At 33.4% G+C, this 25,685-nt stretch overlaps 4 protein-coding genes across 11 annotated transcripts; 2 read left to right on the top strand and 2 right to left on the bottom strand.

Moving 5' to 3' along the window:
- Positions 1-2,648: 2,648 nt before the first annotated feature.
- Positions 2,649-4,413, bottom strand: Dak1 (cytidine/uridine monophosphate kinase Dak1). The gene is made up of 2 exons (XM_070309317.1): positions 4,004-4,413; positions 2,649-3,528 (listed from the first exon to the last, which is right to left on the bottom strand). Exons 1-2 carry the CDS (start codon positions 4,382-4,384, stop codon positions 3,241-3,243), a joined length of 669 nt encoding a protein of 222 aa, XP_070165418.1. The 5' UTR covers positions 4,385-4,413; the 3' UTR covers positions 2,649-3,240.
- Coq2 (ubiquinone biosynthesis protein COQ2, mitochondrial) lies at positions 4,001-7,575 on the top strand. Of its 3 annotated transcripts, none has more exons than XM_070309312.1 (8): positions 4,001-4,520; positions 4,627-4,971; positions 5,301-5,652; positions 5,741-5,907; positions 5,980-6,127; positions 6,230-6,423; positions 6,500-6,688; positions 6,771-7,575. In XM_070309312.1, the coding sequence occupies exons 3-8, from the start codon at positions 5,316-5,318 to the stop codon at positions 6,975-6,977; spliced, it is 1,242 nt and encodes a 413-aa protein (XP_070165413.1). In that variant the 5' UTR covers positions 4,001-4,520; positions 4,627-4,971; positions 5,301-5,315; the 3' UTR covers positions 6,978-7,575. The 3 variants fall into 3 exon arrangements, with proteins under 3 accessions (XP_070165413.1, XP_070165414.1, XP_070165415.1); XM_070309313.1 differs by having other exon boundaries at positions 4,627-4,891; XM_070309314.1 differs by lacking the exon at positions 4,627-4,971.
- Positions 7,225-9,121, bottom strand: LOC138940432 (protein Abitram). Its single transcript, XM_070309315.1, has 3 exons — positions 8,881-9,121; positions 8,722-8,793; positions 7,225-8,654 (listed from the first exon to the last, which is right to left on the bottom strand). The coding sequence occupies exon 3, from the start codon at positions 8,392-8,394 to the stop codon at positions 7,606-7,608; it is 789 nt and encodes a 262-aa protein (XP_070165416.1). The 5' UTR covers positions 8,395-8,654; positions 8,722-8,793; positions 8,881-9,121; the 3' UTR covers positions 7,225-7,605.
- A 508-nt stretch (positions 9,122-9,629) lies between these two features.
- Positions 9,630-22,915, top strand: Cpsf6 (cleavage and polyadenylation specificity factor subunit 6). Of its 6 annotated transcripts, none has more exons than XM_070309321.1 (12): positions 9,754-9,771; positions 11,155-11,219; positions 11,975-12,199; positions 12,720-12,947; positions 13,096-13,575; positions 15,099-15,225; positions 15,541-15,654; positions 16,183-16,463; positions 16,900-17,197; positions 17,495-17,759; positions 20,533-20,613; positions 21,292-22,901. In XM_070309321.1, exons 2-12 carry the CDS (start codon positions 11,217-11,219, stop codon positions 21,458-21,460), a joined length of 2,271 nt encoding a protein of 756 aa, XP_070165422.1. In that variant the 5' UTR covers positions 9,754-9,771; positions 11,155-11,216; the 3' UTR covers positions 21,461-22,901. The 6 variants fall into 6 exon arrangements, with proteins under 6 accessions (XP_070165424.1, XP_070165420.1, XP_070165425.1 ...); XM_070309322.1 differs by lacking the exon at positions 9,754-9,771 and adding an exon at positions 9,876-10,430; XM_070309319.1 differs by lacking the exon at positions 11,155-11,219 and having other exon boundaries at positions 9,632-9,771.
- The last annotated feature ends 2,770 nt before the right edge of the window (positions 22,916-25,685 follow it).

Consider the following 25,685-nt stretch of genomic DNA (forward strand, 5'->3'; position numbering starts at 1 on the left):
TGAAGATTTAGACAAACAAATTTATTCTTTTATCGCTAATATGATAATATTCTAATAAAAATTCTAACGCCTTTTTAGGGACCGAGGGTTAAAGTTTAATTTAATCGGAATCTATTCATGTATCAAGCAAGTTTTATCAGCTCGATATTCTGTCTATTAAGAATAATGACGGCTGCTTTGTTGTGCACGACCCTAGAGAACACAGCGACATGACACTTTCCTTGACTTACAATGGACTTACGGATGGACGATGATTTTATAAAACCTTACGATTATCGGTAACCGTGTACAGAATAACGTTCCTATCTTTCAGATTCTAATATTAATATCATTACAAATGGGAATAAAATTGATACTGGAATCATCCATCCAGTTTATTAAATCTTAATGATTTTTGAAGCGCGCATTTTTAATCTCATGTATCTTCGATACTATCAATCGTCTACTGATTAATTATCGTCAAATGAATTTTAAAAAGACGTTTTATCACCTGAGGTCAAGATATCGTTTCGTGAATGCCTGAAATTTATAAGAAGCCATACTTCAAACGCTCGATAATATGTGATCTTAAAAAAAAAAAAAAAAAATTCAAAGTCGATTCTTAAGAAACGCTTAAAAATTCTTTCGAAAATCGCAAAAACTTGATTAATGTCGAGAATTGCGTAATATAAGAAGCCGCCGAGGATAATCTCAGTGGTCTCGGACGAAGGATTCGCATTGTCTTTGCTGTCTATGCCGTTTTCGCGAGAATTATATATAATCGCAGCTTTGAATCGACTACGACTCATTCGTTCCATCTCAGTCACTGTTAGATCATAGATCTTAAACGAGCGCGTCAAAGATATACAGAGAAGGCAACTGTTGTATGTTAAGCTCTAAGCGCGATTAAGGATTCTTTAATCTCATTCGTTTATAACTAAACGTATGCATGCTTGGGTCATGGCCAGTATTGGATATGATAATCGATAGAAATAAAGAGACCGATGCATATCGCTGACAGTTGCATAAGTAACATTTCGAAGGTCATCCGGTATAAGCCGTGCGTTGTTTCTTTTTCTCTTGCTTCTTCTCGCTTCTCGCATCTTCGTAATGATATCTTATTAAAAATCGTATACTGTATGTATGCTATCTAACGTGAAATCTGTTGCAATAAATCTCAGGGTACAATTTTCATTGGGGAATTTCGTTTAAATTTTTATAATAGAAAAGTATAATAGTTATAATAATAATTTGCACGTCAATCGGGATATATGAGCATTAAAGTGAATTAAAAAATAATAAGTTAATTATTTCTTTTAATTAAAATAAGAATTTTTAAGAAAAGTAGAACTTATCTTTCGACGATCGTATAATATAATTCTTGTTATATTATTTCGCCTCATGCGAGATCTAATTCGATACAATTAATTTCAATTTCATCTACCTCTACTTATAAATTGCTGCAATTAGATAAGCGCGATTAAAAGAAGCCCCGTAAGCTAAATTTAAAATCGCGTACTGTCAATAGATGTCTTATCGCCAAAAGTATACCTACGAAATCTTCAAATCCTTAAGTCAGTTTTATATATAGGCTCTGGAATTTCTCATGAAATCGTCATACGAATTTCTACCAGCATCGTTTCGCAAAAGAAATTTCCCCTCTCGTCCTCGGCTGCTGTAAATGTAGTCCCCTCTACGTAATAATACGCGATTGCTCGTCAGTACATTCGACTTTCTCGACGCTGTGGTTGAAAAAAATTTTACGCCAACGAACTTTCGTGAGGCCCACATCAAAGACACAGCAGGCATCTCCTCGGCATCGACGACTTGTAAACACGTATACGGTCAGATATATATATACAATATATATATATATATATATATATACGAAAGAACGATGATTCAGATTCATTGTACACGAATGTTATGTTACGTTTGTCATCGTTAACGGGGATTGCACTCTATAATCTCTCGTTTTGTTTTATTTACTACACTTTTTATTTAACAACCCCCCCCCCCCTATCTTTTGCATTATAGATAAGAATTATATCACACAGGCATCTCTGATAAGGGGACATTGTACGTTGCGCCCATCTGTCACCTTCATGCCGCAATCAGTTTAAGTACTTCCCGTCATTGTTCACGCCGATTTTCCGCGATAATAAAAGATTTCGCCTGATCGAGTTCATTCACCCCTCGAATATTCCATTAAAAAAAAAAAAAAAAAAAAAAAAATGGAAATGCAAATATTCCGCCGACGAATTATAGAACGTGAAAAAAATTATACGGATGTATGTTTTGGTATGATCAATGTTATTTCATAATCTATTGCGAATTCTAGAATGATTTTTACGAATTTAACGATTTTTAATTAAAAGGGTGAAATTAGTTCTGTATATTATTTGTTGATTCAGTTGTCAAAATGCGCATCGTGAATATTACCGTTGATATAACTGCGAAAATATGACATCCTTTGTATAAAATTAACTCCGTGAATTCGACTGTGTAACAGTGTGTACTTGTATTTTCTTCTTCCGGAATATTATTTATACGATTACATTCTTGTCTCATTCTGTAATTGTTCGAATAACATCGTTATACTAATATTTAGAAAATAATTTGAAGGGCATCAGTGAAAGGCAGGAAGTCTGAAATAAAATACCCTGACATATATGAATTATGAATATATTTTTACATATGTAGATTAAAAATACATGATACATGTCCCTTTCGTCTCTTCTCGCATTGACATACGATTTTTCCTAACAATCGTTAAATTCTCAATCCAATAATGATAACACGTCACTTGAACATTTGTTCTACAAATATATAAGCCGTGTATGCCAACGCTATATATAATATCGTATCAAAGAATTTACAATACGGCTCGCTGATACTCTCGCTACTTTTGGCAGGACATTTACAGCATTTTTCAATTGTTATACCAATATCATCCGCATTTGCATTGTATCATTGTACATTTGCGAAGGAATGTTTAGCCAATAAAATTTGCAATGTGTATACAAAGATTGGAATAAAATATAGATACCAGTAAAATTAGACAAACCTCTGTGCTATCTAAAAATAAAGCGTGATACGCCCTATTAAATACAGATACTACCACGTGTGTAAAAATGTGTCTATATCATGATACAGATATAGAATTAAATATTCCTTAGCATCGAAAAGTACAATAATATATTTATTAGAATTGTTTTAGGAAAGAAACGCGTTTAGAACCGTTGTTATTACCATCCTAACTTAGGGAAGAATCTGGAGCTGAAGAATGAGGAACTCTGCGACATCTTGAAACACCTCTTCCGGTGTCTTCATAGAATTAACTTTGTAAAGTAATCCCTGTCGCTCATACATTTCTATTATCGGTAATGTGTTTTTCAGGTAAGTCAGATGACGTAAAGCCAAGGATTGCTCATTGTCGTCGCTGCGACCGCTACCACTGGCACCACGATTCAGACAACGTTGAGTGCAGACTTCCTGACTGCATTCGCAGAATATTACGCCTTTCAGTATAACTTGGTCAGCCATCATCTGTGAATACATAGAAACATATCTAAGTGTAATAATATAAAAAATAAATGAATAAAATATAGAAAAATGCACGATATATGAAATCAAGAAGCGTGCGTTGCGCTAAAATTTAGTTTTAAGGAAGCTTAATTTTGACATGATTATTTTAAAAATTCCAAATGATAAAGTTATACAAAACTGTGACACGATATATATGGAGATAAATTAATAAACCAGACTTATAAACCATTCCAAATTATCTGCATAAATGAATGATTTTCATATCATTGTTCATCTCCATTTAATAATCTCCATCTATTAAGCTATCCTACAGTAAAAATACAACGTCACTCTATCTATCAGTTACCCGGTTGTTGTATAACTACAGAGATGATAAGATATGAATATCCACAATTGCAATAACAAAATTCTGACAAAACTTTATCGACTTCTCGCGCGCGCGCGCGCAAAATTGACATATAGATATGCAAGGTACCTGATTCCAACCGTCGAGATTATCTTGATTTCTAGGAAAGCCATCGATGAGAAACCGATTGTGGGGGTTCTCGGAAGTTTGCATGGCGCGATCGATGAGTCTGCAGGTGATCTCCACGGGGACGATCGTGCCGTTTCTGATATGCGTCTCGATGAGTTCGCCGTACAGCGACCCTGGCTTGGCGCGTTCCTCGCGCAGCAGATCACCGGCCGACAGATGAACATAACCGTAGCGCTCGACGATGTAGCGACACAGCGTGCCCTTGCCGGCACCCGGGCCGCCCAGGATGAACATCACCTCCGGCTTTTGGCTCGTCGTCACGGCGGACATCGTGCGAATACAACGTCGCGCACCCGTCGCGAGAGACCGCAGCGTATACATGCACAAAGTCGCACACGTCACGATCAATTGGACTCCCTCCACCACGTGGTAGCCGGGTTGGCGCCATTTTCAAAAGGCGCCTCGGATGCCCCGATGAGCAACGCGGCGGTTCCGCGTTAGATAATCGAGAAGCTACGTAAGGTTATCTTTTTAATTTCGAAAATAGATCAGCTACGCTTTGTTTCTTTCTTTATCTCCGATAACTGAATTTATACACATATGTGTATTCATTTCAATTTTAGGGGAAAGTTAACTTAAACGAATAAGAAATTTACAGAGACGAGAAATGTTGCATTTTTATGCAACGTTATTATTTGAAAATTAAAAGTAGCTATTTAAAAAAAAGAATAAAATTCGATGTTTTTTTTTCTCTCCAAATATTAGTATACACACACCAATGCCGTTAAAATATATCGACATCGAATGATATCGATAAATCGACTAAATAGCGTGCGAAAAGCAGACAAAAACGTTATGCAATCTTGCGTGTGTAAAACGTGGAATAGCGTAAGGATCGAATTTCAAAGAATGTCAAAATGATTAATGTATAAAGTAACAATGACTGTGGCACAATACACTATGTGATAGTAAGGACAGATATATTCTTAAGATTGTTTGTCATTATTGAATTTGCAATTTGTTGCAAGATACACAACCTCTCTCTTATGACCATGTGACAACTTTCTTTCAAAACAATATAATGAATAAAATATATATTTTTTTTTACAAATTTATTCTCATACCAAATAATTGTGACAAAGACGTGTCAAACTAATTGTCAATTTGATTGAAGATAAATTTGCATATAATCCTGAGGTTATATTTTAACCATACTTTACAATTGAAATATGATTGACCTTGCTTAGAATATATATATATGTTTATATGTATCTCTTTTTAAAATATATTGTTATAGGTGAAACATTGAACAATGCTAATTATAAAAAGATGCTACCAGCTCACTAGAGTTATTAATCTGCTGTCGCATAATACATATCCTAGCTTTACTTCATTAAACTATACACCTAGAAATCTGCTTAAGCCATGTATGGAGGTGCGTACTTTATCCATAACACATAAAAAGTACAAACATAAAGTGGATCCCAGTGTGCAAAAAATTGCTCATTCTTTGTCAAGAACAAACGCACTGACTCGTGTCAAGTTAGCGCAACAGAAAAGATGCTTGAATATTGCCGCAAAACTAGTCAATAATGCCTCACCTAAAGTACAACCATATATGAAACTTATGAGAATAGATAAACCAATAGGTAAAGTTTAATTATTCAATTTGTTAATTGATATTAACAAACATTGTGTATACTTAAATATCTATGTTCTTTCTAAATTTTCTATTAGGAAGCTGGTTACTATTTTGGCCTTGTGGCTGGAGCATTGCGATGGCAGCTCCTGTTGGTGCCTTACCAGATCTCCAAATGTTAGCACTTTTTGGTACAGGAGCGTTTATAATGCGTGGCGCGGGGTGTACCATAAATGATATGTGGGATCAGGATATCGACAAGATGGTAAAGCTCTTTGCAACAATACTCTACAACTTTCTCTCGCAAGTATTATATAGAGAAAACTTATGTTACTAGGTAGCTAGAACAAAGGATAGACCTTTGGTAAGCGGTCAGATAACGCCGAGACAATCGTTAATGTTTCTTGCCGGACAGTTGAGTCTAGGGTTACTTGTATTGTTGCAATTGAATTGGTATAGTATATTTCTCGGTGCCAGTTCGCTAGGTATTAAATAATATTCTAAAGAATCTATAAATGATATAAAATTAACATAATTTATAATATATCTTGCACCCTCTTTTCATTTTTTTTCTTTTTTTTTTCCAGGTTTAGTAATAATTTATCCTCTCATGAAAAGAGTGACATATTGGCCGCAATTAATTTTGGGCATGACTTTTAATTGGGGCGCGTTATTAGGGTGGTCTGCTATACGCGGATCATGCGATTGGTCTGTCTGTTTGCCATTGTATGTAGCTGGTATTTGTTGGACTATTCTATATGATACGATATATGCTCATCAAGTGAGTAATATAAAAATATAATAAATTTTTGCGCTTAACCTTCTTACATGATTCTTTAATTTCTTTTGTATATCAGGACAGGATAGATGACATTTTGCTGGGCATTAAATCGACAGCCATAAAATTCGGGGATGATACGAAATTCTATCTATCTGGATTTGGAATGGTTATGATTACGAGTTTAATTGCCTCTGGTGTATTAACTACTCAAACTTGGCCTTACTATACTGCTGTTGGATTAATTGCAATGCATATTAGCAATCAAGTAAATGTTGTGAATTATTTGAATTATCTAAAAGTGATTTTAAAAATCAGCACTTATCAATAAAATAATTCCTCTTTTCCAGATATATACTTTGAATATTAACAATCCAACAGATTGCGCCAAGAAATTCATATCCAATCACAGAGTGGGCATGATACTATTTATTGGTATTGTATTAGGAAATTTAATGAAGAGATTATATGTAAAAGAAGAGAGCAAAGTCGGAGAAGAAACAAAACACCAAATTCTTTTACTTGATGAAATCAGGAATAGTCGAGATAATCTGTAAATAGTCAGAATTTTAGAATAACATCTTTAAATTGTGTGGAATTAGATGAAACGAAAAACATATATTAGCGAAAAGTATTTATTCATATCCATATTTAAATTCTAAGTGTTTGTTTTTATATGTTGCATTAATTTCAAATACTGAAACTTTTTGCATATTTGATATATGTATATATAACTGTACGTTTTTATATAGATTTCATCAATCATAATGTCAATATAATAATATTAATTATTTACCTTATTTTTCAACTCAGGAAACAAAAGCTAGACAAACTATTATTATTCATATTAGAAAAAATGATTGCTGTGTTAGATATAATTGTAAATATTCTACATTACGGAATAAGATCTCTTTATATGGAAATTGTGATAATATTGTACTAATGATTGCTAAATTATTGATATCTATAAAACAAGGAAAAGAAAAATCAGATAAAAAGCAAGTAAAAATATTAAATTTATAGAGAATTTATTTGTCCAGTTTTAATTATATTAAATTCTGATAATTTTCATTACTTTTTTTTATAAAGAGTTTGTATTTATCATTAAATTTTTCTCGACCAAATAATTTTTCATCCAATGTAAATTATTGCAAATGTGATCTAAATATATTCATATATTATATTTCATGTTTGTGCTATTTTCTCTTTTTCTTTAATTAGTTCAATATATTGTTCATGAGTCAATAGAGATTGTTTCAAACTCTCCAGAAATTTTAGATTTGGTAATATTATAGCCAAGTAGCCACCTTTATGTGGTAGGTTTCTGAGAAGTCTTGGATTTTCCAACAACATGTCATTAATCTCTATCAACTTTCCAATCATACAACACTTAATCATATAGGTCTGTCCGTCGGAGCATGATACGCTACAGATATTCGAATTAGTTTGCAATGGTTGTGCGCCATGTTTACCTTTACCGGAGACTTTATTCTGCGATCTGTCTAACTTATCACTGACCTTAAAACTGACCTTCGTTGCGTCTCTATCACCTTGCAGAATGACGTGACTAGGTGCTAGAGACAACATACAAATACGATTACTGTGTATTCGTATGCATATATCGTCTCCGGGCGATTGAACATTCATTTTGTAATAGGGGGTAAAATAGCGATCAGTAACAGTGGGAAAATGACCGTCGTACTCCACTTCATCTAGCATATCGGACGCATCATCATCAGGGGGAAATTTAAACCCATCATCGTTGTCAATAACTGAATCCTCGTTATCGCTTTCTTCCAGTCTTTCTTTATCTTCCTTCCGATCTTGCATTTGTTCAAAAGAGATTTCTTTTGTGTCAGAAGTATTTTCTTGAACGTCATTATTCTGCTTCTCTTTGCGTGTCTTCTTGTCGCATTCATTCTCGGACTTTAAACGTTTGATCTCTGGCTCGTGAACGTCTGATATCAAATCCATATTAAATTCCGAGTTCCAGATTTACGAATAAATCAAATCGGTGAGTGCGTCGTAGTTGACACAAGTAACGCACATATAACACACATGTACATATATAAGATTAGAAAAATAAATTCTAATCTATTGTTTCTTAATGATCGATAATTAAATTATTAATAACAAAAATATTCATGTGTTAACAATTAATTGCTATTATCTTGCTGCACGTTTTTTCTCTTTTTGTATCTGAATTCTGCACTTTCTTTCCTATGAATATCTCTCTGCAACAAACGACGAGAAATTGATTACACGTCAATTCGCTCGCGGCCAAAACCAGAAATGACTTACTTGTTCCTTTATACATTCCTTCATCTGCTTCTGGATGTGCTCGCAGTATCCTAGATACTTTCGGTACGGATGCTGCAAGCATAGAATGTTATTGATAAAGAATGTCGGACAGGTTACGGCCATCGCAAAATTTTACGATGCCCCCGAGCTATTCGTTACCTCATTCTCGCAATCCTGAAATATGCGAAATATCCAATTACAGGCTGAATTGTGCGAGGCCAACGATTTATAATTCATCTCCCTAAACTAGATCGTTCCACACGCTTGTTTCTCGTTATGTAATCGCGAGAAAGAAAGAACTGATTTATCGGTAAATCATTCGCGCACAAGAAAAAGTATACAATATTATGAATAATTATAACGTAGTCCTTCTCCGAGGTATGGACTTATATCTGCGAACAAAAATCGTAGGAAAAGTCATATCTTTAATATATAACAAATATATTTATTAGTTTACTTTATTTCGCTACTTAATATTAAATAAGATTCATGTTAGAAAATGATAATGTTCAAAATTTGAAAAAATTCTTATAAAATATGATATTGTGGGAAATGCAAATAAGAATTTTTTTTTTTTTTTAAATTCATATAAATACATACTACATATATGAATTAAAAAAAAGTTCAATAGCCAATCAGAGTAAAGAAATCTTTACTCTTTTTGTCCTGATTGGTGAATGAAACCCTTCGAAGCATCTCTAGCGTCATCCCGATCGCAGTCTATATAGGACTCTATAGAGGAAAATACTCGACTGTGATTAGTCAATTTCTTAAGGCTTGAAATCTTATTGTAAACGCCGCATAATCGAGCGCGTCGTGAAGACGCGGCCTGAGCCGGCGCGGCTTTGGTGACGTCACGTCCGATAATCGGACGGGGATGCCGCGCAATCGGCCGCGCGTCGCGCTCTCGTCGCGATTATTGTATATGCGAGAAACCCGGTCGCTTGGCGCCTTCCGCCGTCTCTCGATGCAGTGAGCGTCGGTGTACGTAAAATGGCGGACGGTGACATTGATTTGTACGCCGACGATCTCGAGCAAGATTTCGCGCAGGTAATTCGCACTTTTCTTTGAAATAGCAATAAAAGGATCGGTGGGACACGCGCCCTCTCTCTCTCTCTCTCTCTCTCTCTCTCTTTCTCTACCGAAACAATCGAAGGAAGGGAATCCGTGATCGTTGAAAAATCGCGACGCGCGCTTACGCGAGGAAGGGGAGGGTGGAGGGAAGGACTCGCTGTCGCCGCGACTGTGAGAGACACGGGACTATTAGCCGTTTCGCGAAGCTATGTGTGTCCGGCGTGTCATGATGGTCATGGGCGACCGTTGCTAACGATCGGCTCGCGTCACCGTTCTCGTCCCCGTGAACGTTGTTGTGTGTCCCGTCGAGCCGGCAAGCGACTCGCTCCGACAAGGGCGCGCGCGCGCGCGCGCGGGTGGGCGAACGAGCGAGCGAGCGGGCCATCAAGCACGCACGAGAGAGACGAGATTCGCCCTGAAGTTGTTGCCCATTCTCCTTGTTGTCGCGCATCGTTGACCGATCGCCTGTCTAGTCTAGTGCCTATCTGCTACCGTCGATTGCGCGTGCGAGCGAGCGAGCGAGAGCGCGCGCGCGTGCGTGCGTGCGTCTGTTTCTCCGTTCCCGGAGCTAAAACGCTAGCGCGAAACGCTAATACGGGTTCGCAGCAGGAATTGACCGCAAAATGGTGCTAGCGGTAAGGCGAATGTCGTGTAGTTACTCTTCTCACACATCCTCTCGTCTCTCTTCTCTTCTTCTCATCCGTGACTTATGATTTCACGCAAAATACACGCGACACGCACATACTCCGCTGCATTGCATGCGAGATTATATTTTCTTTTCTTATTATTCTTTTTATTTGATCTTTTTTTGAGAGAGGGGTGGGGAGGGGGAGAATTTTTTTCTTTCGCGAGAAAATGTCGTTGTCTAGTAATACTTTTGCAAGGCTTCTGAAATGGGTGTAATTTCGTCCAAGTTAATTTTCAATACTAGAAATATATGAGAAATCTTTTAAATCAATTTTCGATTTTCCCATATGATTTTTGAGATTACAATAGTATATCATTTTTGAGATTACAATAGTATATCATTTGTATGTGTGTATAGCTCTGAGAGAAATCTTGAATTGAATGGCGACATTTAATTCTATTATAAATATAGAATTTGAAGTCTTCTTGTTTTTTTTTTTTCCTCCCTCGTTTCTTTTAACAGTATGTTTTAGAAAAATGGTATTTATTGTATTTCAAATAAAGTAAATACATAAAATATTATTCAGAAATAAAACGCATTGCAATTGAAATTTTTATGCATTTGTCGCATCACAATCTAAACTTGACGAAATTACATTGACTTCAGCCTTTTGTGCTTTATTGTCTCTTCACAATGCAAAAAAAGTCTGTATATCTGCATATCTGTTACAGTCGAAGTGTACGATTGATTGATCAGTTGAACCACAAGGTGTGCAGGAAGTCGTAATAAGAAAATGGTACATTTAACGATTATTTACATTTTGATAATTAATTTTCATAAACTTTAATTTATATATTGAACTTTTATAGAAACGCCTTTTGAGATCATATTGTTATATTGAGCATTACTTTCAATATATAGTGTAAGTTTTTTTACCAATTTATATATACAATAGATGATTCAATAATTGTATAATTGTAGGCTGTTTCACTTTGATTCTTCTCTCGTCACTTTCATTTGCAATTATACTTGATGCTCAAATAACGAAATGAACTCAATATATATCTTATACAAATTTGATGTTTTTTTATTATTCTTTTTAAAGAAAAATGAAAATTGATATTTATTAAAATTCTCTTTGGTGAACACGATATATATAACTTTGATGGTAATTAAAAAATAGATTAGACAAGTAAAGTATAGAATATTTGTTTAGTGTTGTGTTTTTTTTTATCTGAATCTATTCTGTAGAATTATTTTGCACTTTGACTGTAACATATTTAGCACATACGTGTCTATGTGTGTGTGTGTGTGTGTGTGTGCGCGCGCGTGTACTAAATAAATAATAAAAGTCCATCATTGCACATTTGTATTTGTTGTGACTAGTCTGCTTCTCATCTAAAATGCAATGAAAATAATACTTAATATTATTGCTCAACATGACGCGTTTTCCCAAAATAAAAGAGAAAAAAAGAAACGAATTTAATGTCTTTTATTATCTCTATCATACTTCTCTTGCTACAAATTCTCTTGTTTGTATATTTGTTTCAGGACGAATTCGCCGGTGATGGTGTTGATCTCTACGATGACGTGATTGCAGCTCCGGCAGGTGGTAATGGTGGCGTTTCCTCCGGGAATGCCGGGGACGGTGGTGGTGATACCACGTCTCCGAACGAGGAAACTAATGGAAACGCTCCTTATCATCAACTTGGCAATAATATACAACCAAATCAAATTGGTAGACGCCACCAGCTATATGTTGGAAATTTGACATGGGTATATATGCATGCAAAGATTTAATTTTATATATATTTAATTATATTTAATATATATATTTAATTTTATTTATATATATATATATATTTTTTAGATATTTATTTTTTTATTACTTTTTTTCTATTACTTCTAATATAATTTTTTTACTCATAATATAAGACATAAGATAAACTATTTACAATGTATATCTCATGACAAAATAGTCTATTCATGGAATAGTGTTTCTTAAATTTTAATATAATATATTTTTTCAAGAAATATATTATATTATTTTATTTGATCATTTGATTTTGATTTATTTTCTGCAAAACTTGCTTTCTCTTTTAGTATGTATTAAAGATTTGCTTTATCAGAAAATATTTAAATTTGAATAAAATGGTTTACTTTTTATATCGACACATGTATACATATGTGTGTATTGAGATAATTTATATTAAAACTTTCTACTTTATTATATGCTATATTAATTTATGAAAATTGAGATAAAAAATCATCACATAACGAATGTACTTACTTTTAGTGGACAAGTGACCAAGATATAACAGATGCAGTTCAAAGCATTGGTGTGACTGATTTTGCGGAGGTGAAATTCTTCGAAAATCGCGCCAATGGGCAATCCAAAGGTTTCTGTGTAATATCCTTGGGCTCTGAACAAAGTATGAGAATATGTATGGAAAGACTGCCCAAGAAGGAGTTACATGGTCAGAATCCTGTAGTAACGTTTCCTACGAAGCAGGCACTGAATCAAGTGTGTATAATTGTGCATTATGATATAAATAAAAAAAGAAAACAGTCCGAAGCGTACGAAGATAGTACGTTACGATTGCTACATCGCGAATAGTAGGATTTATACACGATACTTTTTCTTTATGTCCTTATCTTCTTTATGTTTTCAGTTTGAGTCGCAGTGTAAAACGCGACCCGCTCCAGCTCCGCAACAGAGTCAGAGCCAACGTCCTCATAACCCACATCAACATCAGCCACCAATGCCATCTCATCAACAACATCCCCAACATCCTCAACATCCTCAACATTCACAACAAAATCACGGTCCTAGAATGATGATGGGTCCTCCACAAGGCGTAAGACCTCAAAGAATGCCGCCACCCGGACTGGGTCCGCCGGGACCTGGTGGACCGGGTCAGCAGGGTCCTCCGCGGATGCATGGTCCGCCGTTAGGACCAGGTCCGGGTCCACATCATCCTTTGCCAGGTCACCCTAATCAAGGTCCACCGCCTGGTTATCAACAGGGACCATGGAATGGGCCGCGCCCCAACGGTCCTCCTGGACCGCCTAGAGGTCCCAGTGGACCTGGTGGCCCACCTCAACAAGGTCCACCGGGACCAGGCCCTGGTCAGCATAGACCACCAGGAATGGTACGTATCACTAGCAAATTTTTTACATTGCTCGTTAATGAACAAAATGCTCGTAATACATATTGAACTATATTCTCATATCTATTTAACATTACATTTTGCGTTATAAACGTATAAATAAATTTTTGAATTTATTTCTAGCAAAGTTTATGTGATTTGAATTTGATTTTTTGGAAATTTTGCAAATTATATGCACTAAAAAACTGTACAGCAACAAAAGTGTTATTGATACAACAAAATATAAATTTTGTTATTTTTCTTAAAGTATTAAATGGCTGTAATGAGAGAATGGAAGTACTACTTTCAAAATAGGAACATTAAAAAAAAAAAAACATTTAAACACACATTTAAAAAGCACATATAAACTTTAATTTATTGAAATGTATTTAATTGAGATGAATTATACATGGAAACTTTGGTTTTATGATAGCACTCGCGACATTAGTGATTGTTTTAGAAGTATTGTTCTGAAAATTCTTGCGATGTACATATGATGTGGAAATCCTTAACTGTGCAGAATCTGATTGTTAATATATTGGAAAATATTTTTTTAATAATTATTTTGTGATAGAATAATTATGGTTTGCATACAAGATACATTTATACAGATTATCTGCACAGTTTCGGAAAAATTGATTAATGCATGTCTGTCTATTGAAAGAATCATAGTACAGGCTTAAATATGTTTTGCACTTACATGTCTTACGTGTAAACAGAGTTGCACTAGAGATCTTTCAGAAGCCAGTTATCATATGCCACAGGTAACCGATAATGAGGTCTTTTTTCAATTCTATTTTTTTTGGTCTTGTAAAAAAAACAGATTGTTCTGTATCGTCTAGTCAATTATTTTTATTACTCGTATTTAGAGTGCTCCAATTCCAAGGATTAAATTTTTATTTGAATAACTGGCTATATTTAAAAATAAAAATAACTTAAAAAATAACAATAATTGAGCATATAATTAAGAGAAATTAATTACTTAATATTCTAAAAATAGAATAATCTCTTCAAACTATTAAATAAGATTAAATCGATTTTGTATGGTATTTTATTGATGCATTAAATGTTATTATACATAATATTTGTGATTTGCAACAGATACATATTACTATACATATAAGTATGTATAAAAGTATATTATTGTGGAAATCAGTGTAATAAAATGTTTAAAAATTGTTTTTCTAACAATACATATAATATTATATATATTATTATAATTTATATGAATAATATTTAATATATAACACTATAAAAACAATGTTAAATTTTTAAGAGAATATTGAGATGTGTTTTTTGTTGTTATATTTTTTAGTATTAATAATCATATATAATAATTTATGTAAACACTTCACAGAATATCCATTTTACAAAGTATGCTATATATAATGTGGATTTGTCTCCTTACACACAAATAATTTTTAATTATAGAATTATTTATTAATTTGTTTCCCTCAAATAAGCTTGTCAATGTGATTGTTTAATTATGATAGAGTGAAATAGAATCTTTATCTGTCTTTATCCAGCAATTTCATGGTGGTCCGCCTGGACCGCCGGGCCAAGGACCTCCTCGCGGTCCACCTGGACACCCTGGTGGACCTCCAGGAGACCCAAGAGGAGCTCAACCTCGTCCTGAATGGAATAGACCGCCAGGTTCGTGCGCAGATCGTCTTTTGTTTTATATTCTCGTGAAAGACTTGGTTTTTACCTCTGTGAAAAATCTCGTTTTCATCTCGAAATCTTTAAGATTTATTGCTCCTTTGAAACATCTTGAATGCCTTTGTATTACTTTCTCAATTTGCATGATTGAATAAACGGTGAATGAAAAAAGCAACGAAGAACATATGATGGAAATTTGTGAAATCGGAATCGCACAATCAAAGTAGTGGTAGTACATTACTATGTCATCTTCAATCTGCTGAGAGAGCATATTAGTATTACTGATAAGACTGTTCGATATGTGCATAGGAATGCATCATGGGCCTCAGGGACCACCAGGTTTCCCTCAACATCAACATATGCAAGGGCCGCAGCCTGGCCAAGGTCCACCACAGAGAGGACCTCCTCCAGGTTCTATGGGTGGTGAGAGACTTAGAATGCTCGTTCGGTGTTATGAATTTTATTAGTCAATTGTTTAACTATTCTATATATACAAGATGCATGATATTGAGGGAAATTGATCTGGCAGAAGCATTGAGATGCAAGATGTTTCAAAGGATCATTTCATAAATTAAAATATACGAAAGACGTACTATTATTTATCGAATTTACCGATTTCTAAAGTATCATTAATAATCATCGTAGTAATTATATATTGCACCATATCTATAATTCATATATATATCCATAAATGAATTTTGCCCTACGCACTTCTACATGATCAAAAACTTGAAAATATATATAATAGAAAAAAAGGATTTAAAAAATGACAGAATAAAATTCGAGATTATAAAATAGAAATGTAATTTCCTTCTAAGAAATGTCTCACAACGCATTTATAAGTTATGTTTGATAAAATTAAGTAAAACGCTTCAAAATATGAACAAAAGCGAGATTGGCGAACTTAAAAATATTTTAAGTCGAAATTAATATTAATCATGTACATGTTAGGTCCGGGAGGCCCGCCTCCAGGACATGGTGGACCGCCGCAGGGACCTCCTCAAGGACCGCCAGGTGGTCCGGCACCTCATGTCAATCCGGCATTCTTCCCTCAAGGACCACCTCATCAGCATCCCGGCCAACATCCACCAGGACCTCCCGGTCCACCTCATGGTCCACCTCATGGTCCACCTCACGGTCCTCCTCATGGTCCTCCTCATGGTCCCCCTCACGGACAACCACATGGACCGCCGCATGTACCGCCACATGGTTATGGACCACCGAGTGCACAAGTATTATTTCGTTATCTTATTTAAATATTCAAAGGGATAATGGATAACTTTCTTTTCTATCGTGTCTGTATTAAATTTCAACACATGCTACTACTTTATATAATTTCTTTGCAAAATAATTTATTCATATCACACTAAATTAAAAAAAAAAAAATACATTTAACTAATCACACTTGTTACAGTTTTACTTGTTATAGTATTAAGAGAACATGGGCACATCGCTGATTGCTCGTTTCGAATTATGATTAAATGATACAATATATTGTATTTGCCAGTGTATAGTGATTTATCCAAGTATATTCAATTTGTATACGTTATTATACATTAATCCATAAAAATTTGGCATCTTACAAGAATGAAATAGTTCTGCGTATTTTCTATTTATCATAAAATTTCTACAAAAGATATTTCAGTACAATTCTCTATATCGTTTCAGGCACCTTACGGAGCACCTGGACCTGATCATCGTCCGGAAGGTCCGCCTCCGCTCACGGAACAAGAATTCGAGGAGATAATGGGCCGCAATCGCACAGTATCCTCATCCGCGATTGCCCGAGCGGTATCCGATGCTGCGGCAGGCGAATACGCAAGTGCCATAGAGACCCTGGTCACCGCTATATCGTTGATCAAACAATCAAAGGTAGCCGCCGATGACAGATGCAAGATTCTGATCAGTTCCCTCCAAGACACTTTACGTGGCGTTGAAACTAAGAGCTACGGATCTGGACGTAGAGGTGAGCGCCTAGTATATTATGCTTCTTTCTGATCAATATGATTTTTTAAAAAATTGTCAAGATTAGGATATAAATATAAATATAAATCCATATAAATTCGTTTGCCGTTAAATGGCAAACGTAATATATGTTAAGATGAATAAAATCTTTTAACTTTCTCCTAAAAATAGAATTACAAAAATCTTTAAGTTTCTTTTTTTTTTTTTTCTCCGTCAATGTATTACTTTAGCTTTGTCTTAAAACTATATGACTGTCATTTAGTCATATCCATTTCACGGATAACGAATTTTCTTGTAGAACGTTCACGTTCGCGTGACAGAGAGCGTAGTCATAGAAGACGACGCGAACGATCCAGAAGCCGGGATCGAGAGTATCGTGAACGTAGCAGAGACCGAGACCGGGAGCGCGATCGAGAGCGTGATCGTGAGAGAGAAAGAGACCGCGATAGGGACAGAGAGCGTTATTACAGCGAACCATATCCGAGAGAACGATCACGCAGCAGAGAAAGAGAGCGCGAACGGGAGAGAGATCGTGAATATAGAGAGAGAAGCAGAGAAGAAAGGTAAGCCAAATAATCACCAAATTACTCTCTTAATTGCACCTTTCGGCTTTAGTGAGTGTCCATTGCGTGAAAGGACAAATCTTGTTGAGGAAAAATTTTTGAGAACTTTAATAGTTCAAATAAATAAACCTCACTGACGCTAATAAAGTATTATGTATTCCGTGAGAAATATGTCATTCACAGAAATATATAAAGCATGCTACTATGCAGATTGTGTACGGTGACAGAGGATTAACTAAATTTCTTCGTTCCGATATATTTTTCTTTGCACATTGGAATTTACTTATGCCGAATTAATAACTTTCCTTTACGCTGTTTATCGAAGAAGTCAATGCGGAACTTTCAAATTATGCGTTTATTCCATGAGTAAGAATTAAAAAGCATGAAAGAATTTCGGTATTATTTTCGACGCAAATATGTAATATTCTAAAAGGAAAACAAAATAGCAGAGGAGAGAATATCAGTAAGCCAGAAAAACGAGCAAATACACAAGTATGATGACTTACTTATCGATAAATTTGATATATCGCAAGAGTAGCGCATTTTTTTATTACCTTAACTGCAAAATTGTCTATTCGTTTTAGATTTTATATATCTCGAATTATTGCACAATAGGCACGAAAAAAAGAAAGTTAATGCTGCATTTGTCTTACGCATCGTAACGTAATGCAACACGATGCTTTTTTAATAGTATAGCTGCAATTATTAAATCATTATAAGCAAAATTGTTATTATTGTAAAATCATGTTGGAGGCTATATCATAATTTTTCTCTGATAGTATATTCTGCCGACTGATCTTTTTCAAGTATAATTATGTAATCGAGCATTTTTTTAAATCATCCATCAATGTGTATAAGTTCGCACTGTATATTCCATTTTTTTTATATAATAGTTCCTAAATATCGACATTAGATAATGTATTAGGTAATAAAAATTAGGTAACAAATATTTTGAACTAATTATGTGTGTATCCGTGTAAACAATAGATTATGCGGCATCATTGTTCGTTTGTTATTACTAAATAGGCAACGAGATATGCGACGACATAAACGATTCACAAATTGTATTTATTGTGTTAACGAAAGAGTAAATTGATTAATTATTAAAAAGAAATATTATTATTATTTTTCATATTTATTTTAATATAAATGTTATTTTATTATATATTATTTTTTATGATATAGAGCAGAGTATCTTTATATACAATATCATATTTTTTCAAGTATACTCGCGGGCATGAATTCAACATAATAAAATTCATATAACGATTTAAAAAATATTGGACGGTGTAACAAGACATTACATTAATATAAACAAGTTAGAAAACGATTTATGTATCTTTTCAATTTATTCGTACCGGCACGAATTTAAATTATATACAAAAAATTGTATTATCTTTTCGGTTTTCTCATGTATATAAATTAAACTGTGACTTTTCATGAGAAATCATGGGAAAAATCAGGTACCCATGATGGCAATGTAAAATTTGGTTACATACATCTATTTATAATTATTTTAGTTATTTATCACTATTTTTAAGATTTACAAATATACATATATTGCGTATATATACATAATTTTTCACACAATATCTCGCTATATTTTATAAGTATTACCCAATGGATAGAGCGACGAAAAATCCCTTGATTATTGAATAAAATATAATTTACAAGCATAAACATATATAATGGGTAATAACGACACATACACACACATATGCACAAGGTGTCTCAAAACATCCTTGACAACGCTCGTGAGCAGATAGAGTACAGTAAACTGAACAGAAAAGTATCATTTTTTTCTATAACGCTTAATAAAGTAGTTATTATTGAGTAAAATCTGGCCAATCCGTACCGACCTTTAGCCGCGCGCCTGATAGCGTGCATGAGCATTCCGTGGCTACGGCGACGCACACTACCAGGCAGGCGGTTCACCGACATGCGTCCGGCGAAAAATCGGCGCTGATTAGCCAGACTTTACTCAATAATAACTCCTTTATTAAGTGTTATAGAAAAAAATGGATCTTTTCTGTTCACTTTATTGTGCTCTATCTGCTCACGAGGGTTGTCAAGGGTGCTTTGGGACATCCTGTATATATATATGTGTGTGTGTGTGTGTGTGTATATATATATATAGATTTTATGTACATACATATATAAAATCTATAAATATCAATGGCAAATATTTCTAGTTCGCGGTTTACGCTCTTATGCTGTACTGAAACTTTTTTAGTATCATAATGAGGAACATGGAACCCTGTAATCATGTACGCGAAATACTGATCAAAATTATTGGAAAAATTAAAAAGCAAATTAAAATATATTTCAATGTGTTACTCAATTCGCTCAATATACTTTTTATTGCATACTATTCTGTTTATCATTTTTCTTTAGTATATGGTACCAGGGTTGATGTTAAATCAATATCTCGCCCTGAATCATCATTCTTAACTCATTGATCGCTGATATTTATATCGGTATTTACTAAAATTTAAACATATATATATTAGATCTTTGTTTTATAAATTGCCGTATTCGATCGCGATTGTGTGTACGATACAATTTACATTTTTTTTGTATTTCTACGAATGATTATTATGTAATTGTAAAAAAACCTTGTCTCGCACAAAGGTATCTCTCTCGTTGATATCGAAATAGCGACGATTTGAACTATAATCTCTCTTAGTATAATCTTTGCTTTTAATGAAATGTAGCTGAAATGTAAGCCTGATTATAATGCTATCATCATAACAAAATATCCATTTTTCATTAGTACAACGCGTCAATCAGCCAGGCCAAGAGTAAAAGAAGAACCGCCAGAGACGGCACCCGTCTCGTCTTCCAAGACATCTAGGTAATTAACTTTTTTTCATTACAGTGAATGCATGTAGACTTAAACGCTAAGTTTAACGACCAAATAATGAAAATAGAAAATAAATGCTAATTTTAATGACCAAATAATGAAAATAGGAAATGTCTTATGCACTTAGTGCGTCGTAGACAAAAAAAATCCATGTCCTTCCTTTCATCTTTCATTTTGCCCATCGAGGCATTAAGAAAAAAATGCACGTAAAATAGTGAAGTAAGAAGGAAACTGAGAAAAATAACGCGATTAAGATAAATAAACGAAATGATCGAAGATCGTTCTTCGATTAATACTAAATATTTTATTGCTACTAGCTTGTAGGAAGAAATATATAGGGAAAAATATATTTTTTGTAGAAATATTTATTATGTTTCTGTTGTAAAAATTATGTAGTTACAGATCTGTTATCGCGTAGTAATGTTTTTAAATTTGTCGTTTTGTTTGTGATTATGCGTTTTTGTACACGAGAGATATATCGAGTAGAGCAGAGTCCATTAAAGAAGGCAAGGTGAGAAAGACAAAAGCAGCGGAATATATATTCGATGTTTCTTTGTATTTAGGCATAACATGAGAGATTAATGTTCATGGTAAAATGGACACGCTAGATATAATAAAGTATACAAAGCAGCATTAAAATAAGATAATTGGCTGACGTGACTTGTGTAGGTATTATGACGATCGCTACAGAGAGCGTGAGCGAGAGAGAGATCGAGAACGTGAATCAAGCCGAAGACCATCCGAGCGGGAACGGGAACCAGAACGAGAACGTGAACGGGAACGGGAGCGGGATCGTCGAGACGAACGGGGAGACTCCTCGCATCGCTCAAGACACTAAAAAAAAGAAAAAGAGAGAAAAAATACAAGCATCGAAGAGATGACACAAGCAAGGTGTGCTAATACAACAGAATTGAAGAATCTATTTGATAAAACATTATGGATGGAACAATATACACATATACACATGCATACACACATTACGATCCTCTTAATCTTTGAAGTAAAAATATATTATGTCGCTAATAATGTTGACATAAACATACGTGACACCCAAAGATTGTTGACAAGACGCGACGATATCAAAAGATATTGTAGGATAACGATTAAAAAATGGGTACTTTCAAGATTTGCTTTAACGAATCGCTCTTAGATTAGTCTGAGGTTTTAGCATAACTCTACATAGAATTCTGTACGTTCTTCTCTTCTTTTAAAATAGTCAAACTCGTGCTCACCATAAAATTATCGTGAAATCTCTCAATTGATCGCAGAGTTACTTTTATCTTGCATACATATATCTAATATGGTATAGTGCACTCTCTCTATATGTACACGTATATCTATATGTAATTGTATTATGATTAAGAAAATATTCATATTTAGTCCGAAAATAGATTTGTAAAATGAATGGCTATCGCGTACGATATTCCGAAAGAAGGTAAGAAGGAAAGAAAAAATGAAATATATTCTGATGCAAGATCGCACAAGATTACGATTTACAGTGGCAAGAGGAAAAAAGATGGGAAGCAAGATGTACGAAGAGAGCAAGAGTATTTTTGAAAAAACTGAGGGAAGAAAGAAGACATCTTACGCGAGAAACCTTCTTCAATCTTCTTCAGCACGGACGAGATTCAAGATTGTATCTGAACATATATATATATATACATATATATATATATATATAATACATATATATAATACATATATACGCTTTCAAAAAATATAAATGCCAAACATGTCTTTACTTTATTCATCTTGTACACACAAAATCCTGATGACATGAAAAAAAAAGATCGAAAAGTATATTTTTATTTCTACGGTTTTACGAAGCTCCCGAGCTCTTATTGGCCGAGAGTTTTTCGAAAAGCTGAATCATTATATATATAAATATGTATTAATTCTCTGATGCGTGTGATCGGCCTATATAATTTGCAAGATCTTTTATTCAGTATTAAAAAAAAAGCTGTACACTCATCTGAGAATTTATAATAAAAAAGAAAACCATCTTCGGCACAAGTGAAATAAATCTTTAGTAATTATATATGATCTGCTTTTCGAAAATTACAAGTTGGAATATGCTTTATAATAAGAAATTAGAAATAAATGCGCTAAAATATCATGCTTCTAAGAATGGACTGTACAAATTGTTATCTCGTAGTATTATGTAAAAATCTCTCATGTATTATGTAAAAATTTATAATATGCATCTCTCACATACAGTTACATATTAATAATAATATTAAAAATTCATACAAATTTCATAGAGAATATTTGGAAAATTATCTCACGAGGCATTATATATAACGCAATTATTCCTATGTAAAATCAACAATCTCTCTTGACTTTTTATGTTATGAGCTGTAAGACTAAGTTAAAAGATGCATGAAGCTTTGGTTATAATCACATATACTTTCATGCAATATTCAAAATACATATACATATGTATACATATGTATATATAATCAATGATTATTATATATCATTGATATTAATGACTATGCAAATAGCATTAAGAAAATCAAAATTATTTGGTATATGAAATAGTCAAATTGTTCACTTAAAATTGTGTAAGTCGGCGATGTGTGTATCACATAAGATATTGACATATCGAACGCGATTACATTATATATATTTCACTCTATTATAAATTAGTGGAATTAACAATTTGACTATAAACATAAGTTTATTGAGTTAAGTCTGTCTAATAATATATTAATCAATTTTGCATAACAGAGTCATCAATCATTTGAAAGAGAAAAATTAAGATTCTTTGCAAAATGACTTTGAAATGCAAATTGTTAATATTCTTTCTATGTTCAAATACTGTACACATTCCATTTTTAAGAATGAAATATTAAATATTCATCTTTTTTACAAATCTATAGGTAGACTTAAGCTTCGAATAAAATTCTGTTGGATTAACAAATAATTCCAAAGTGCTTGTAAATTCTACGAAAAGTAAGAGAGAGCAGAAGAACACAAACGAAAATTTTTGATAAAGTTTATCTTTTATACGTAATTTAACAATTAAATATTTTTGTAGGATACATGTGATTTTTCTTATCTATGTAAATTGAAGTTAACACTTTTTGAATAGTATCCTTTTAGTTTTTATGCTCAACTAGTCTTTAGTAATTTTGTAATTTTATAATTTTCCAGAAGGATAAAATTATTTATCTCTTTTCAGGAATGGGAGAAGTGAATTTTAAGAGATATACGCGTTAAATAAGACCATATTTTCTACAGCAAAAAGTCGCATGTGCAAATGTATTTCTGACTTCTATGTTACAAATTACAAAAATTGTAAATTACTTTATCATGTAATCTGGATAATCAGAACTCTGATGGAATTCTATATTAATTGATATGTGGCTAAAGATGATATAATATGTTTTTAACATTATGATTTACCACCCATTAGCGCTTGAGAAAAAAGGTTCTTTCCTTTAAAATTATTTTTGCATGAATTACACATCCAATATATTTTTATTTTATTTATGTCGAAGAATCCGACGCACATACATGAGGAATGAATCTTTAAAATGTTATAATATAATTAATGTATTCTTAAGTTTTACAATGCATTGATTGCATTTTTAAGCTCGAGATTTTTTTTAATATCTACTATCACAAAATTAAAGAAACTGCTCGAGATAAATTGCACATTCAATATCATTTGAATGTTGCAAAAATCCATTGTAAAATCTTTCTCGAATTTACGAAAAAATTTGTGATTAGTTGCGCATCAAATCTTAACACGTATTTATTAAGTACCGTAAAAATTTTTTAACTGAAGATTGATCGTGCTACATAAAGCGCGATCGTATATAATTCTATTCATATATTTGATATTGTTATATATGCGATAATATTTGGCATCCTATTTAAATGCCATTAAAGTAGAACACATTGCTACATTTTTAGTTGATTTATCCGAGAATGGCTACTAGTTATTCTACTCTGATATTGAATTTAGAAGTGCGATGATTTTTCAATGGAATTTTTGTACATTTAAATTTACAAGTGAGAAAGAGAGAAACACGTAACGTTTACTAAGATAAATACGGGAAGCTGTTCTCATACGCAGTATTATTGCAAATTTTGACGATTTTTTAACGATACATTATTGCTCCGCAAAAAAGGCATCACATAATTATAAAATGTGATGTAAATGTTTTACAAATATCTTTTGAGAAACCGCGCACAATATATATCAATATTAGAATCGTACGTTATGCTGCCATAAAATAGTTCCATACTAGTCTGAATTATAATAATTATATTGGTAGCTTTATTAATTTAGAATCCTAATGTTGATATTTTGTGCGTGATTTCGTGTACGATCGCACGAATTCAATCGTCTGCATATTTTATTTCTATGCATATTTATCAGTTTTTATTCTCTAGAAACTTTGTTTGTGTATATGTGCTAAATGCACATTATACGGTCACGCCTCAAGAGAGGTGTTCAACCAACTCGCAGATTAGAAACCGCAACCATTTCGCCGAAGTATTATAAGTCATGATTGCGATTATTTGTCATACCTTTGATTTCACGTAACATTTTATTTGCGTAATAGTAGTCGCTCTCATTTGAGAGAAAGAGAGAGAGAGAGAAAGAGAATAAGGTTGCTTGGGAGAGATATGTATATGGACGTAATAATGGGTAAGTGGAACACAGAGAAGCAGTTCTATATTTATAGTTATATTTAATTTTAAGCGTATTATTTTGTGCGTACACAAAATATGAACAGACATGCACTTTTTTCGTAAAAAAAAAAAAAAAATAGACTTCTATTTAATGTCTCTTTCATGATAATCTCTAAAAAGAAAGAAAGAAACGATACGTATATTTATTTGTAAACGATTTAATGTACAATTGCAACTCTCGATTATTTTGCAAATTATATTAACACGTTGTCTACTATGTATGTGTATTGTTAAAATTTTAACGATTGCGCACAACAATATCTTTTCATTTTCTTCGTAATTCGTCATATACACAACAAATTGTTGAAATAATATTTGGCAATTATTGAAATCAACAAAACAACTGCACAGCAGAG

Source organism: Polyergus mexicanus, unplaced genomic scaffold, assembly GCF_030449975.1.
Source record: "Polyergus mexicanus isolate NDT 795.1 unplaced genomic scaffold, iyPolMexi1.0 SCAF_17, whole genome shotgun sequence".
Classification (NCBI taxonomy): Eukaryota; Metazoa; Arthropoda; class Insecta; order Hymenoptera; family Formicidae; genus Polyergus; species Polyergus mexicanus.

Excerpts from the sequence above, each read along its gene's own strand:
- Cpsf6 (XM_070309319.1), top strand. The coding sequence starts at position 9,715 with ATGGCGGACGGTGACATTGATTTGTACGCCGACGATCTCGAGCAAGAT. Across the intron at positions 12,200-12,719 it reads ATGTTGGAAATTTGACATGG|TGGACAAGTGACCAAGATAT; the intron begins GTATATATGCAT and ends ACTTACTTTTAG. Across the intron at positions 15,655-16,182 it reads TCCTCCAGGTTCTATGGGTG|GTCCGGGAGGCCCGCCTCCA; the intron begins GTGAGAGACTTA and ends TGTACATGTTAG.
- LOC138940432 (XM_070309315.1), bottom strand. The coding sequence starts at position 8,394 with ATGGATTTGATATCAGACGTTCACGAGCCAGAGATCAAACGTTTAAAG.
- Coq2 (XM_070309312.1), top strand. The coding sequence starts at position 5,316 with ATGCTAATTATAAAAAGATGCTACCAGCTCACTAGAGTTATTAATCTG. Across the intron at positions 5,653-5,740 it reads GAGAATAGATAAACCAATAG|GAAGCTGGTTACTATTTTGG; the intron begins GTAAAGTTTAAT and ends ATTTTCTATTAG. Across the intron at positions 6,128-6,229 it reads TCTCGGTGCCAGTTCGCTAG|GTTTAGTAATAATTTATCCT; the intron begins GTATTAAATAAT and ends TTTTTTTTCCAG.
- Dak1 (XM_070309317.1), bottom strand. The coding sequence starts at position 4,384 with ATGTATACGCTGCGGTCTCTCGCGACGGGTGCGCGACGTTGTATTCGC. Across the intron at positions 3,529-4,003 it reads ATCTCGACGGTTGGAATCAG|ATGATGGCTGACCAAGTTAT; the intron begins GTACCTTGCATA and ends ATGTATTCACAG.